This window comes from Desmodus rotundus, chromosome 9 (genome assembly GCF_022682495.2).
Source record: "Desmodus rotundus isolate HL8 chromosome 9, HLdesRot8A.1, whole genome shotgun sequence".
In the NCBI taxonomy this organism is placed as follows: domain Eukaryota; kingdom Metazoa; phylum Chordata; class Mammalia; order Chiroptera; family Phyllostomidae; genus Desmodus; species Desmodus rotundus.
In genome coordinates this window covers 113,378,581-113,392,647 of record NC_071395.1, presented here as the reverse complement: position 1 = coordinate 113,392,647, position 14,067 = coordinate 113,378,581, and the positions used below count along the sequence as shown (strand labels likewise).

The window sequence follows — 14,067 nt, the reverse complement described above, 5'->3', positions numbered from 1 at the left end:
CAGATCTGGGGGCGTTCACCCAGCTCCTCCCAGGCCCCTCAATAAAGACAGCTGGGAAGAGTGCGGGGGATGGGCCTCATTCCCGGAAAAGTCCCAGCAAGCTGGGAGGGGAGAGGATGGAGAGTATGATGTCCCAGGGCTCCACTCACCCAGGTGGGCTCCGGACCAAGGCTGTGTCCCAAGGACACAGTGGGCCCATGTTTGTACCTGCTGCCCCTTCCCGGGTCCCTGGTGCCCTGCCCAGGCCCTCCCTACCTACCCCTGTGGGCGATGCGGGGAAGAGGGGCTGGCAGCGCTTGTGGGGTGAGGGTAGAGTGTTAGGGGGCAAAGGGCAGAAGTTGAGATGCCCCCTCCTCCCCCCTCGGGCCCCGAAGGATCTCGGCAGTGCTGGCGCCTGGGCAGCCTGCTCACTGACACATAGCTTTGGGGTGAGACACGGGTTCTGGACTTTCGATCACACTGAGGCTGCCTGAGGCCACAGGGGCAAAGTAAGGGTGGCCGTACCCACTGGCCTGGGCAGCCCCTCAAGTCCTGCGCCCACAGTCCTGAGAGGGGATGAGCACTGGCTGAGACGGCCTGGGGGCATGCCCATTGAGGGGGCCTCCTGGGAGACCAGGGAGTGGGGGGGGGGCCAGAGCAGGCCACCAGCCCACAGGCCGGACACTCAGCTGGCCTGGAAAAGGCTGCTGTCCAGAGCTCCTGGCTGGGCCCCCTCGGCAGCCTGACTTCCTGCTCCAAACACCATCTGTCTGGAATTCCAATGGAAAAGGCTGCCCTGCATGGGGCCCTGGGTTCTCGGGGTGGTGGTTTGTGGGCGTATGGGGCCCCGGCTAGACTCTGGCCACCACCTACCCCTCACGGGATGGGGGCTCCCACCTTCTGCTGGCTGAGCTCCCCTGCTGCCCACAGCTGGCCCTCTAGGTGACCAAACCTGTCAGCTGGGTGTGCACAGGTGTGAAATTGGGGAAGAGCCCAGGTCTCTGCCACCCAGCTGGGCTCCCCCTCCCCGGGCAGGGGCACAGCTCCGTCCACAGGCACTGTCACTGTCCTCGCCACGGCTGAGTGCAACCACCCCCCAGGACAGGAGTTCCCACGGGAGGACAGACTCCAAAGGCAGAGAGCTCCCGGGCAGGTGGGCCCTAGCGTCTGTGGGCTGTGAGCTCCCAGGACGGTGAGGAGTGAAGGGAACCCGTGGGTGTGTTTCCTCATCGGTACATAGCAGACATGAAGGGCAGCCGCCCGTGGCAGGTGTCCCGGCCTCTGCACGGGTGCAGGGTCTGAGCAGCAAGCGGGGCTCTTCCACCTGCCCGCCGCCCCCCGCGGCTGGGCAAGTGGACTGGGTGAAGCTGCTCTCCTGGGGCCGGCAGTGCCTGGAAAAGCCTAGGGGCCCTGCACACCCCCACTGCCCCGAGTGACCAGCAGTCAAACCCAGACAGACAGACTGGTCAGCCTGCAGGGCAGGAGTGTGCCTGCTCCTGGAAAACCCATCGCCCATCCCCAGGCTCTCACCTTGGACGCCTGCATGCCGCCTCCTGGGAAGCAAATCTCTGCCTTGGCTGTGAATTCCCCTCTCTGGGTTCTTCCTCACCGCCCCCCACCCCCTCACCCCCCTTAGGAAGGCAGAAGACAGAACAGGAAAGGGCAGCAGGTCCCCAGCTGAGGGACACAGTCCATTCCCTCATCCCTGGCCGGGTGTTAGGCACCCTACTGTCCAGTTACAGGCACCTGCAGCCCCAACACCATCCAGCTCTCCGTTTTTGCTCTGTGAGGGCTGAAGTGGGATGGGGCAGGGGAAGAACCCCAGGCCTGGCGCTCAGCCCCTCCCCGGGTGCAGCTGGGCCCGCAGTCCCAGCCCGCCCACCAGGCTCCTCTGCTGCCCACAGCCTCCCAGAGGAACTCTACGCCCCACCCCAGCAAAGCTGCCCCCACTCACCCACCTTCTGGAGAGCTGTGGAATGGAGCCCAGATTCACGAAATGTGAATCCACGCACAGCCAGCGTCTCAGAGGCTCCCCAGTACCTCCCGCGAACAGGTTTACATACCGGTGTCCGGAGCAGCTTCACTCCTGATCGGCCAAGACCGGACCCTCATGTCCACCTGCAGGCGGCAGACAGCAGCGCCGCCCCCCCCCCTTGCCCCAGCAGTGCTCCTCCGCCACAGGAAGGAGGGCGGCCCCGTGCGCTCCGCAAGGGGGTATGAGAACCAGACACAAAAGGCAGCGGGCTTAGGGGTGCCATTCGTCAGAGGTCCACAAGCAACAACCTCCTCCAGGTGAACCGCGGGCGTCCACGTGAGGTGCCTCTGAGGTGGCAGGGCCCCGCTGGGACGAGCAGAGCCCCTGGCTGCGGCAGGCAGCCTGGCCTCTTTGAGTCCCTGTCCTTGTGACTTGGGACAGTGTTGTTTCCAAGCATCTCTGTCAGGCCTTTGTGCTCGCTCACACTCACACTTGTTCGTGTCCATGAAACTTGGGGTTACAGTACAGTGTCACTGGGTGCCCCCCATTTATCAGCATCCTCAGATCTGCCCCATGAAGGGGCCTTCCAGGTGACGCCTCTCTTACTCTCAGAACAGGTTGTAATTCATTGAACAGGCCAGGGTGTCTCCGATGTTTATGATGCCAAAACGAGCTTCAGCTGAACCTCTATCCACATCTGACTCTGGTCTAGGACAAAACCGCAGAAGCGGGCGTGGTCACCCTGCATCAGAACCTGCCTCGCGACAGGCGGTGCCAACGCTGCTTGAGGGTGTCTCGGCTTCCAGTATCTTTCTCTGCATCGGGATGTTACGTGACTTAGGTCTCCGAGTTCATGGATCTTTTCCTTGAGGGCTCTGGACTCAGGTCGCACTTTTCGAAGCCCTTCCGCTCCTCACGTTAGGATGACGTTCATTCTTTTATGATTTCATGACTCCCATGGACACATACTACTCCATCCGGATTTTACTTGGCCACACGTCCCCCTGGTGGCAGGCTTCTCTGTCCCAGGCCGGACAGATGGCTTTCTCTCTGAGCCCGGCTGCCCCATGTGGGTGGCCGCAGCCTTGGGGACGTCGAGCACCTCAGAGGAAGCCACGCTGGCCCTGCTTCTCAGCCTTCCTGCCTACAGTCATCGTTGCTGTTCTCGGTGACCCGCCCTCAAGCAGGGGTGGACACAGACACTCCCTCAGGGAGGGAGTAGCCAGGGGTGGGCTGACCGTAGCCAGGGCCCGGCAACCTCCGTACCTGGGGGGCACAACTCCACGCTGCACACAGATGAAGCCATAGGTCTGGGTGGGAGAGGTGAGCTGCAGATGGGAGGGTTCTATGTGCTGCGTTCCTGCCTTGGAGACCGCCCACTCCCTGGCTGCCCCTCCTCCCAGAGCTCTCGGGGGTGGTTGTTCCCTCTTCACCCCGGGTCTCAGGCCCCACACCCCTGGGTCTCGCTTAGGCTGGACAGCACCAGCCCCTCACGTCAGGATGGTAGGTCCAGCTGCCAGCAAAGGCCTCAAAGGAAGACGTGTGCCCCACTGACAGGATGCCCCCGCACCTGCCGAGCTGTGCACCCCGCCCCCTGCCCCTGACAGCCTGCCCCCCAGCTGAGGCAGGACAGAGGCCACAGAGCTCAGCGTTTATTGTCACAGCACCAGGAGGGACAGGAAAGGTACCACAGGGGACACACAGCAGCCAGGAGGGCCGGGTCCCAGGCGGGCGGCTGTGTGCCATCGAGGGGCAGGGCTGGCACTGACCAGGCGTCAGCGGCATGGCTGGGCCAGCGGGGGACAGGGCGGTTCTGACCTGACAGCTGCAGTGAGTGATGGGGAAGGGGGGCCAGGGGACTTTGTGGAAGAGGATGGAGGAAGGGAGGCTGTCAGCAGGACTCCAGCTATGGCCGCCCCACCCCAGCACCCACCTGGAGACCAGGATGCTCTGGCAAGGACACCCCGGGGGCCTCCTGGGCTGGGCTGACGGGCTCGGTGGCCAGCGGGCTGCTGGAGGACAGCAAGCGGCCCAAGGAGCACTGGGAGCGGGCAGGGCGCCGTGGGAGGGCTTGGCCACCCGTGGGCCCACCGGTGCTCCTGCCCCGGGGCGAGCGCCGGCGGAAGTCACGGTAGTTCTGGGTGAGCAGTGTGTAGAGAAAGGGGTTGACGCAGCTGTTGCCATAGGTGAGGCAGGTGGTCAGGTAGTTGATGATGCGCGAGGTGCGGGGCGTGAGCGGCTGGGCCCCGCGGTACTGGGCCAGCAGCTGCCACAGCCAGAAGGGCAGGAAGCAAGCCCAGAAGAGCAGCACGGTGCCCAGGATGAGGTGCAGCACCCTGGGGTTGGGCAGCCGCCGCGTCTGCAGGAAGGAGGCCTGCTGCGACAGCCAGTAGGCCCGGGCCAGGCGCAGGTAGAGCAGCCCGATGACCACGCCGGGCCCTACGATGCTGGTCCCAAAGAGCAGTGTCAGGTAGGCGCGGTGGGTGCTCTGGCCCCAGGCCGGCAGGCAGAGGCTCTTGTGGCCCCTGTGGACCAGCCGGATGGCCAGCATCATGGGCAGCGCCAGCAGCAGCGCCAGCAGCCACGTGGCCAGCGCCAGGCCCTTGCGGTAGCCCTTGGAGCGCTGCGCGGTGGCCAGCGGCCTGAGCACCGCGGCACAGCGCTCGCGGCTCATGACGGTCAGCGTGAAGATGCTGGCGTGCATGGTCAGGAAGTCCAGGCTGAACAGGACCCGGCAGCCCACGTCCCCGAAGTGCCACTCCCTGGTGACGTAGGTGGTCACAACGAAAGGGATGCTGAGCAGGTAGAGCAGGTCGGCCAGCGCCAGGCTGACGATGTAGACGTGCAGCGAGGCCGAGGCGCGCAGGAAGCGGCAGGTGACCACCAGCACGTAGGCATTGCCCGCCACGCCCACCACACCCATGGCCAGGAGCACCACCCCGATGGCGCCTGTGGCCACCAGGTCCTTGGGCACGCCGGGCTCCTCGGGGCTGGCCCACGAGCTGTTGAGCGATGCGTTGGGGCCGAGGGGGGCTTCAGGCGCGGGGAAGCTGCTTGCAGGCTCTGGGCTCAGGGCCATCCGTGCTACCTCACGCGGGGCTTGGGGCCGGGCGTGCTGCCGGGGGCACCCGTGGGCAACAGGCTCGCGCTGCAGGAGAAGATGTCCATCAAGATGCAGGCCAGGCACCCCTCCGGCGTGAGGGCGAGGTTCCCACTGGGCAGGGCCTGCTGAGGGACGGCGCTCACCCCAGGGACCCTCTGTTCAGAGCTCTGCCTTCTTTCCCGGCTCTCCACGGAGACCCAGGAGCCACCCAGACCAGCTGCCCCAGGAGCGCCCCTGCCCTGGCCCTCCGTGCAAGCCCAGGGGCCTCTGGGGCAGACTGGGCTTTTCTGAGAAGCACAGCAGTGGGCAGAGCCGGGAGCCCGAGCCTGGAGCTCTGTCCAGGCCCCCATTTCTCACCTGCACGAGCAGGCCTCACTCACCTACGGCCCTTTCTCCCCGAGTTTCTCCTGCACGTTTTAAAAATATGTTCTGCTCAGATGACAAAAGTAGAATCTGCTGACTCAAGAGTTCAAAAGGGAAAGGCCTGTAAGGTCCACGTGTCTGCCTCACGCCGGACACAAAAGTGACTCGGACCGTGGGCCCGCACAGGGCTGAGTCAGTCATCAGTCGGCCTTCTGGACAAACCGGAGAACACCTGTGTGACCCTGGGGAGGCAGAGACCCCTCCAAACGCACAAAGGACACGAGCAATGAACAAGAAGACCAGCGGCCCCCACTGAGGGAGCAAAAGTGAGAACCTGGGACTGGGAGAAGGCCAGACAAAGAACCCGTCACCGAGATACATGGAAAACGGCAAATCAGTAAAAATGAACTCAATGGGGGCAGGAAGAAGATTTGAACAGCATCTTCTCCAAAGAGGACATCAAAAGGCTGAGAAGCTAATGAAAAGATGCTCAAAAAGGGTCAAAGCCACTGGGCACTCGGGGTGGCAGGGAAAGGCGCAGGGCAGACACCGCGTGGGGACGGAGGCGCAGACGGTGCCCTGCCGGCGGGGATGCCTGTCTGCAGGCCCGCCTCCCGCCAGGAGTTCCAGCTGGGGTTTGTCCCCACAGGGCTGACACACTGTCCCCCGGAGACAGCAGGCTCCCACAGCAGCCTTCCTCCGGGTGGCCAGGCCCTGGCAGCCGCTGGTCGCCCATCAATAGGAGGCGGGTGAGCTCCTGTTCTGTGACCCCATCCTGGAAATGCGCCCCACAAAGAAGACCCAGTATCCTGCATCCAAGGGCGTGGGTGACGCTCACACTGGCAGCGTCCCACTCGGGAAACCAGCGGGAAGAGCACATGCTGGGGCTCCATTTACATGAAGCTCAGGGAAGGCAAACTGGCGGGGGACCCAGGGTGTCGACTGGGAGGGGGCACTGGAGAGCCCTCTGGGGTGGAAGCTGGCCGTGTCCCAACCGGGTGGGGGGCACACGGAGCACGTATGTGTAAGAACTCGTGGAGTCGCACGCTTAAGATCGCTGCCTCCACTGTGAAGATTATCTTCATGCAAAAACAGACCTAAAAACTGGGAATCCGAAACCAAGGAGAAGCCCCTGAACGGCCCACAGCCCCCCACCCCCAGGTGACTTGGGCTCCAGGCTTCTTCCCTCTGCACGACCAGGGCTGATGCTGAGGAAAAGCTGGGGAGCAACCCGCCTGGCTGCGGCACCTGAGCCTCCCAGCAGAAGGGCACTCAGGCTGGCCGGAGGTGCCCAGCCGTCGCCCCAGGCCCCTGACACGGGATCTGAGGGGATCCCTCCTACCCGGCGGGTGCTGGAGCCTCTGCTGCGGGGCTGTGCAGGAGCCTGGCTGCGCCCCCAGCACCCCGGGGCAGCCCTGCATCTCACCTCGGTCCCAGCGCAGCAGGTCAAGCTTTCTCCGTGCACCAAACGCTCCAAACGCTCCGTCCCAGGCGCGTGAGGAGCCCGGGATTCACGACGGAAGGGACTCCGCCTGCCAGTCCTGCCCGGGCATCCGAGCTCCGGGCCGGATCCTGGTCGCCGCCACCCGCCCAGCTGCCAGCTGGGAATGCGCCATGGCCCCGCGCCCGCACTGGATATTAATGACCGGGGCGGGGGTGGGGCCTGGGGGAGGGCGCCCCATGGGGCACTGAGGTGCGCGCCAGGGACAGGGGGCACGGGATCGAGGAGACGGTGCTGGGGAGCGGGAGGGGGCGGGAGGAGAGGGGTTGGGGGCGCGGGGGAGGCGCTGGAGGATTGAGGGCGGTGCGGGGCTCAGGGATGGCACCAGGACCTGGGCGAAAAGGAGCCCCAGGCTCTGGCCAAGGGCAGCAGGTCGAGGCCCCAGCGGCGTCTGAGTAGCTCTCACCCTGGGCGAAACCCTCGGCGGCGTGGTGGGGTGAAGTCACCCCCAGCTGGGCCGCCACTCTGGGAGGTGTCTCTGCTTCTAGCCTTCGCCCCCTGCACCCCCAGCCCCAATCACGCCCTGGACCCAGGCCGCCCCCGCCCAGTGGCATTAATGACATTCGCAATGTTGTGCACCCATCACCACTGTCCCTTTCCAAATGTTCCGTCACTGCAAACGGAATTGCCCTGTTACAGCTACCTCCCCAGCCCCCGCCCCCAGCCCCCCCCCCCGCCCCGCCCCGTGCGTGGCCACCATCCTCCTCTGTCCCCGTGGCTCCTCTAGGGCCCTGGCCTGAGGGAGTCCCACCACAGGGTGTGTCCTGTGCAGCCGCAGGCGTGGGACTCTCCCTCCTGAGGCATGACGCCCTCCTGTTCTGCCAACACCCACAGTTTGCTCATTCACCCCTCTGGGGACACTGGGCTGCTTCCGCCTTCTGGCCACTGTGAGTGGGGCTGCTGTTTTGTTTCAGAATTCCCTGCTCCTTTCATGCATGCTATTCAGATCCTCCATCCTTTTCAGAGGGCCTGGGACCCTGCGAGCACCACGCCCCACTCCTCACTGGGAGACGAACCCGCAGCCCGGCGGCTCTTGGCCTGGGAGTCTCCGTGTCACCCCACGGAGGCTCTTCTCATCCTCTCCCTCCACGGGCAGGTGATTCAGGCTGGTTGGCAGCTCATCCCCTGCCCCTGGTCCAAACACCCGTGGCCCAGGGCATGCCCCGGTCACTAGGGAAGCCTGCAGGAACACGGCCCGGGGTCACCGAACAGCCCTCGGAGCCACAGATCAGGACGTATGGATGACCGAAGACCAAGCACAGTGTCCACCAGCAGCAGGGGCGAGGGTCTGCTCCCCACCCTTCTAGCCCACCCTTCCAGAACAGTCTTGGTCCTCATCTCTGGGCCATGAGGTCTTGCAGACACTCAGGCCCCACAGCCCCACGGCCACATGGCCTTCTCTCCTCTGGCACCCGGAGGGAAGGCCGGGTTGGACAGTTCCTGCAGGCAGTGGGGGAGGGTCTAGGGCTGGGTTAACCGGAGAGGGGGCTGCAGAGGGCCAGGACAGGCAGGAGGGTGGGGTGAGGGCAGAGGGAGAGAGCTCAGGGCCCGAAGGTGCAGAGAGGACATTCCCTGGATCCCTGATGAGGTGAACCCTCCTCCCCCAGCCTGGACCTGAGAGGACCTGCGTGTCCACAGGGTGTGGGCTCCATCCTCTGCCCAGAGCTGGGGTGTGATGGGGCCAGGGCTCCTGCTGGGAACTGCAGCTGCCCTGCCAGGCTGTGGGGGCCCGGCCCCGACGCCTGCTGTGCTCCATGCAAAAGGAACTCGGTGGGCCTGCGAGTCACTTTACGGACCATTAAATCATACACTGATCATAAGGCCCCCACTTCACACAGACGTGACTTTAGGCTTTGCTCTGCACATAGTGGGTCCATTATGTTTTGGAATGATAATTTCTCTGCAAAACTCATTCCCAATTGTAATACTAAATTCTGTGGGAGATGAAGCTCCATAGACAGAATCTGGCTTCACGGTTTTCTTTCCAGATGCTCATCAGCCTGACCACAGACTCATCAAAAAGGCGGGTCCTGTCACTGCCCACCCCCCTCCACCTCCTCTCTCACCTGCGCCCCAAAACATCTGGGGAACACAAAAGAGAGGGAGCAGGACTGGGGTGGGGGCGCAGGCCAACATGCCTCCCCAGCCCCACGGAGTCCAGGCCAGCGGGCCCAGAGGGGCTCTGAGCAAAGACTGCCCATTGGAGGAGGCAGCTTCGGGCAGAAACTGCCAGCATGGCTGGGCCGCAGCCCCCCCCCCCGTGCCCCCAGAGCACGGCGGGGCTGCCCAGGAGGGGTTCCCAGTGGAGCACACTCCCCGGGCGCCGCCTCCCCTGGGCCCCTCAGCAGTCAGGGGCTCACCTCACTTTCCAGCACGCAGTTCCCTCGGTGCTGCTGCGGATGGCACTCCTTGCTTTCAGTTTCAGAAATGACACTTTCCCAGTCCTGGTCCCAACACCCCTGATCTGGAGGAATGGCGATGCCCATCACCCTGGTCAGAAAGCACCCAGGCTTCCAGCCGGCGTGGCCCTACTCACTGGCGGAGGGCCTCCAACATCTGAGCGGCACAAGTGACCCAGTGACTGCTGGGCTTGAGCTGCCCAGGACTCACAGACTCAGTGGGGGTCAGAGGTCAGAGTACCTCATGACTTCAAGTGCCCACCCTGGGGCCACTGAAGTGCAGGGCAAGGGAGTCTGTTCAAGGCCACACAACACTGTCCTCTCTCAGAACAGGCCCTGTGGACACCTAAGGGACCACATGGCCTCCCTGCCTCCTTGAAGGGCACTGGGGGCTGAACATGGCTGCCTCCTCCACTCCCGGTATGGACCCTCAGGCTGGGTGATCTGCAGAAAGTGTCTGATTCAGGACCCGAGAAAGCTTACAGTAGAAAAGACTGAAATAATGAATCAATGGACTGTTGAACCCGGAGGGTCAGAAAGAGGAGTGAAGGTAAGACCAGGCTGGGCTTGTTTGGGAGGAGGTGGAGCATGTTTGGGAGGAGGCAGGGCTTGTTTGGGAGGAGGTGGAGCATGTTTGGGAGGAGGCGGGGCTTGTTTGGGAGGAGGTGGAGCATGTTTGGAAGGAGGTGGGGCTTTTGGGAGGAGGTGGGGCTTGCTTGGGAGGAGGCGGGGCTTGTTTGGGAGGAGGAGGGGCATGTGCACTCCAAGGCCCCAAGTGCTCACAGAACTATCAGGGCTTGTTTGGGCCAGCAGCGGCATTAATGCCCTTTCTCCATCTAATTATCTCAGTAAGCCTCGATGATTTAGGACCTGCAGACTCATTTCTGAAAGATACACGAGGAAGAACGCTCTCAAAAATCAATAAAAGGGCCTTACTGCTCTCGTCAATACCTGCTGCAGCAGTGAGACCCCAGGGAGTGGACGCTGGGAAGGACACGGCCCACCCTTGAATCCCGGGAGCCAGAGACCACCACTGCTGGCCTGTGGAAACCTCCAGGTTGGTCATTTACAAGCAGCTGCCAATTACGAAGTTCTTCCCTGCCCACAGCACCCCGGTGACGAGCCCTCGCTGCCTTCTCCCGTGAGTCTGCGGAGCTTGGGGCTGCTGACAGTAACGAGTGTGCCTCTCTCTGTCTCACGAACATTACTGGGATCCTTTACACATGGGCTAGTCTGTAGATTTTTGTGTTAATCTCAGGCGTATACTTTCATTATTGTTCAAAATATGGTTCTTCTGCCCTGGCTGCTGTGGCTCAGTGGATTGAGTGCTGGACTATGAACCAAACTGCTGATTCGATTCCCAGTCAGGGCACACGCCTGGATTGCAGGCCAGGTCCCCAGTGCGGGGCACGCGAGAGGCAACCACACATTGCTGTTTCTCTCCCTCTCTTCCCCTCTCTCTAAAAATAAATAAAAATCTTTAAAAGAAAAAACAAAGAAACACCATTCTTCTTTAAGCCTTTATTTGTTGTGTATAAATAACGTGAGGAACACCTGTGAAACAAACTCTCATCTCCTCTGAGGGCACAGGTGGCAAACGCAAGGCCCGTGGGCTGAATCCGGCCTGGCACCTCATTTCTACCTGGCTGCAGTGCCGATTCGCTTATCAGTTAGTAGTAGTTACACTTATACAGTCCTAAAATTATTTCAGCCCTGTGAAGGCCACCGCGAGGCTCACGTGGCCCCCGGTGAACATGAGTCTGACACCCATCCTAGGGGATTTGAACCGGTAAAGGGGGCTCAACCCAGACACAGACCACAAGGCCAATCAACCAGGACTACGTGAGTACGGGTCGGAGGCTTTGATGCGAAACACCTATTTTATTTAAATAAAAACAACATACAAAGAAACAGGAACTAAATGGTCTAACTGCATAAAATACCCGACATCTGAAACCCAATACAGACTAGAGCCCCCCGTCTGTCTAGCAACAGACTCCCGTGTGTTCCTGGGAGTGCGACCCCCATGCGGCATCTCTTGCTAGGGCGGGCGCACAGGTTTCTGTCTTACTCCCCACTTCACACGCTGCACAGAAACACCCACGCAGCAGTCACACTGCCAACTCTGTGACAACCCACAGGTATGAAACCCTCTCCCCAGGTAAGGATATTTGTGCTGCTTCCTAGTGAGAACCCATTTCAGGCCCAAGGCCACTCCCCCATTCTCCCACCACAGGCCCAAGTCCCGTCCTCTGACAGCTCCCCCAGCGGTGGTGGAGGGCAGCTGCAAGTCCTTCTCAGCCTCGGGGGTCCTGGGGCACCCAGGACAACAGGGGTCACTTGGACCCCAGTCCCTCATTTCCAGGCCTTGGGTGGAGGAGCTGGAAACAGGGCAGCTGCTCCAGGGCCCAGGCTCTCACAGGTCTCCCTGGGTCCGGTGCTGCCGGTCCCAGTGACGCTGGGACCCTCCCCTTGGGTGGACAACTCTGGCCCGGAGGCGGAGTCGCTCTCCTCTGCCTCCCTTTTGTTCCAGGGAGAGTAAGAGAGGATGCTGAACCCCCTCTTCAGCAGAGCTGTGTCCGCAGGAACCAGCTCGACACCATCTCCTGTCGCGGAGGTTTCTAGAATGCTCAGCTTCCACGGGTCCAGACCCTGCCCCTGGGGTGCGTCTTGCAGCTTCACCACACACATGTCGTCAGGCTCCAGCAGCACGTTCCAGCCCTGGCCCGGGGTCCTCAGGGCCCAGAGGGCCGTCATGTTCCGGAGGTAGGTGGCGTCAGAGTCGTTCACAGTGGACAGGACCTGCATGTCCAGTAGCCAGGCCTCAGCCTCAGCAGGGTCTACCGCGCGGGTGGTGCCCAGCTCCAACAGCATGGGCTCCCCGGGGGGCAGGACCTCTTTGAGAAACGCCTGCCACAGAAGATAGGGGCTCGGCCAGTGGCCGCAGGCCACAATGCTCCCGAATCGCCAGGGGAGGCCCTGGGTCCAGTCAGCATCCTCAGGACCCAAGCCCAGGGGTGCTGCGTCCTGAGGGCTCAGCTCGGTGGGCACCAAGTACTGGTCCAGGCCACCGTCTGCAGACTCGTCAGGGGACGACGTGGGGGTGTCCCAGCCCCAGTCTGCAGATGCCCCCGGTGCAGGCTGACCCAGCGCCTGCCCCCAGCCGGGCCCCTCCGCGGGGTTCTCTGCCAGCTCAGGCTCCCAGTCTTCATCTTCCCAGTCCTCCGACTCCAGCGACTCTTTGAAGCTCAGGAAGACAAATTTGAAGCACATGAAGCAAATCCTTAGCTGGTCCCCGTGCTGGAGCTGATACCGCCAGGACGCGAAAAGGTGGGATACGCCGTCCCTGCCAGGCCGCACACTGACCGGAGGGCACATGGCTGCGTGGCCGCCTCCTGTCCAGTGCACAGGTGGGCGGCGGGGACGGGACTTGCTGGGGTCTGGCCCTCCAGTGCTGGAGCGCCAGGGCGACGCTCCAAGGCAGGGAGGAGGACAAGGGTCTCGTGTGGGCGCCTTGGCCGGGGACAAACCGGATCCCAATCCAACAAGGACCTGCGGAGGTGGGGAAGAGTGGACTTCTGGAACTTTCCTCAGCAGATGCAATCACTCTCTGCTCCGGGGAACTGCAAAGAAAAAGCGAGTGAGGCCAGGCGCCCCCCAGCAGGCAGGTGGGAGAGGTCGGGGGGGCCAGCGGGGGCGCAGGCTCCAGACCCCGACCCTTTGGGGGCACCTCTGCGCAGGGCAGCTGAGCCACGCCTGAGTCACACGGCCCCTCCCCACTTGCCGCCCCCCCAACACCCTCGCTGGTGCCCCAGAGACCCCACACCCAGCCGGCCTCCCCTGAGGGAACCTGCCGGCCATGGAAGGAATCGGATGGAACCCGGCAGCACCTTGACAGAACCTCGCAGACCCAGCCACCGCCCACCTGAGGTGACACCTTGCCCCACACTACACTGGACGGTCCGATGGTTTAAACCCCACCCTCCGCGGGGGGGGAGGGGGCCCGGACTCTCTCTGCAGCCCGCAGGGTTCTCACCCGCCCGCCAACTCCCTCCAGCGGGCGTCTCAGAAAGGGAGGGAGAACCACCCACCCGCGAATATAAAGGGCCATTTCCCATGGTGCTCTGGCCTCATCTGCATATCTCCCTTGAGCCTCTGCCCGCCAGGAAGTGAAACTGCTGAGTCATGCTCTTCCCGCCCAGAAGAGCCATGTGCCTGCCCACTGCGCCAGCCGTTGAGAACCAGCCTGTGCCCCTCACCCGCCCCCGGGGGATCCCGCTTTCGAGTTCGTCCCTCCAAGGGCCGAGAAAACTGCCCGCAGCGTCCTTTCCACCAGCGGGTGACCATGGCCGTTTGTGGGTCTCCTGGGCGACCTGACTGGTCTTGGTCTTGTCCTTGTGTGGCGTAGATTCCATTTTATCTCTATAAAAGGTTTTACGCATTTTGGAAACAGATCAATAGCCAATTATTTACATTGTATGCACGTTTTCCCCTTTTGTGGTTCACCTTTCCACTTTACAATACTCATTAAAGGAACACTTTTGGAAATAGACTTTACTTTTTTTCATTCTCTCTATTGATTTTTAAGGAGAGAGAAACGTTGATTTGTTGTCCTACTCATTGATGTGTTCATTGGTTGCTTCCAGACCACCCTCTACCAACTGAGCCTCCTCCCCCGCCACCCCCAGGGCAAAAACACAGACTTAACTGTCAAAGCAGTTTTGCATTCAGGGCAAAATTGAGCAGA

At 62.2% G+C, this 14,067-nt stretch overlaps 2 protein-coding genes across 2 annotated transcripts; both read right to left on the bottom strand.

Moving 5' to 3' along the window:
• Positions 1-524: 524 nt before the first annotated feature.
• UTS2R (urotensin 2 receptor) lies at positions 525-5,033 on the bottom strand. Its single transcript, XM_024554060.2, has 3 exons — positions 3,888-5,033; positions 2,043-2,097; positions 525-604 (listed from the first exon to the last, which is right to left on the bottom strand). Exons 1-3 carry the CDS (start codon positions 5,031-5,033, stop codon positions 525-527), a joined length of 1,281 nt encoding a protein of 426 aa, XP_024409828.2.
• Positions 5,034-11,675: 6,642 nt separating this feature from the next.
• TEX19 (testis expressed 19) lies at positions 11,676-13,373 on the bottom strand. Its single transcript, XM_024554059.3, has 2 exons — positions 13,246-13,373; positions 11,676-12,943 (listed from the first exon to the last, which is right to left on the bottom strand). The coding sequence occupies exon 2, from the start codon at positions 12,696-12,698 to the stop codon at positions 11,676-11,678; it is 1,023 nt and encodes a 340-aa protein (XP_024409827.2). The 5' UTR covers positions 12,699-12,943; positions 13,246-13,373.
• Positions 13,374-14,067: the final 694 nt, after the last annotated feature.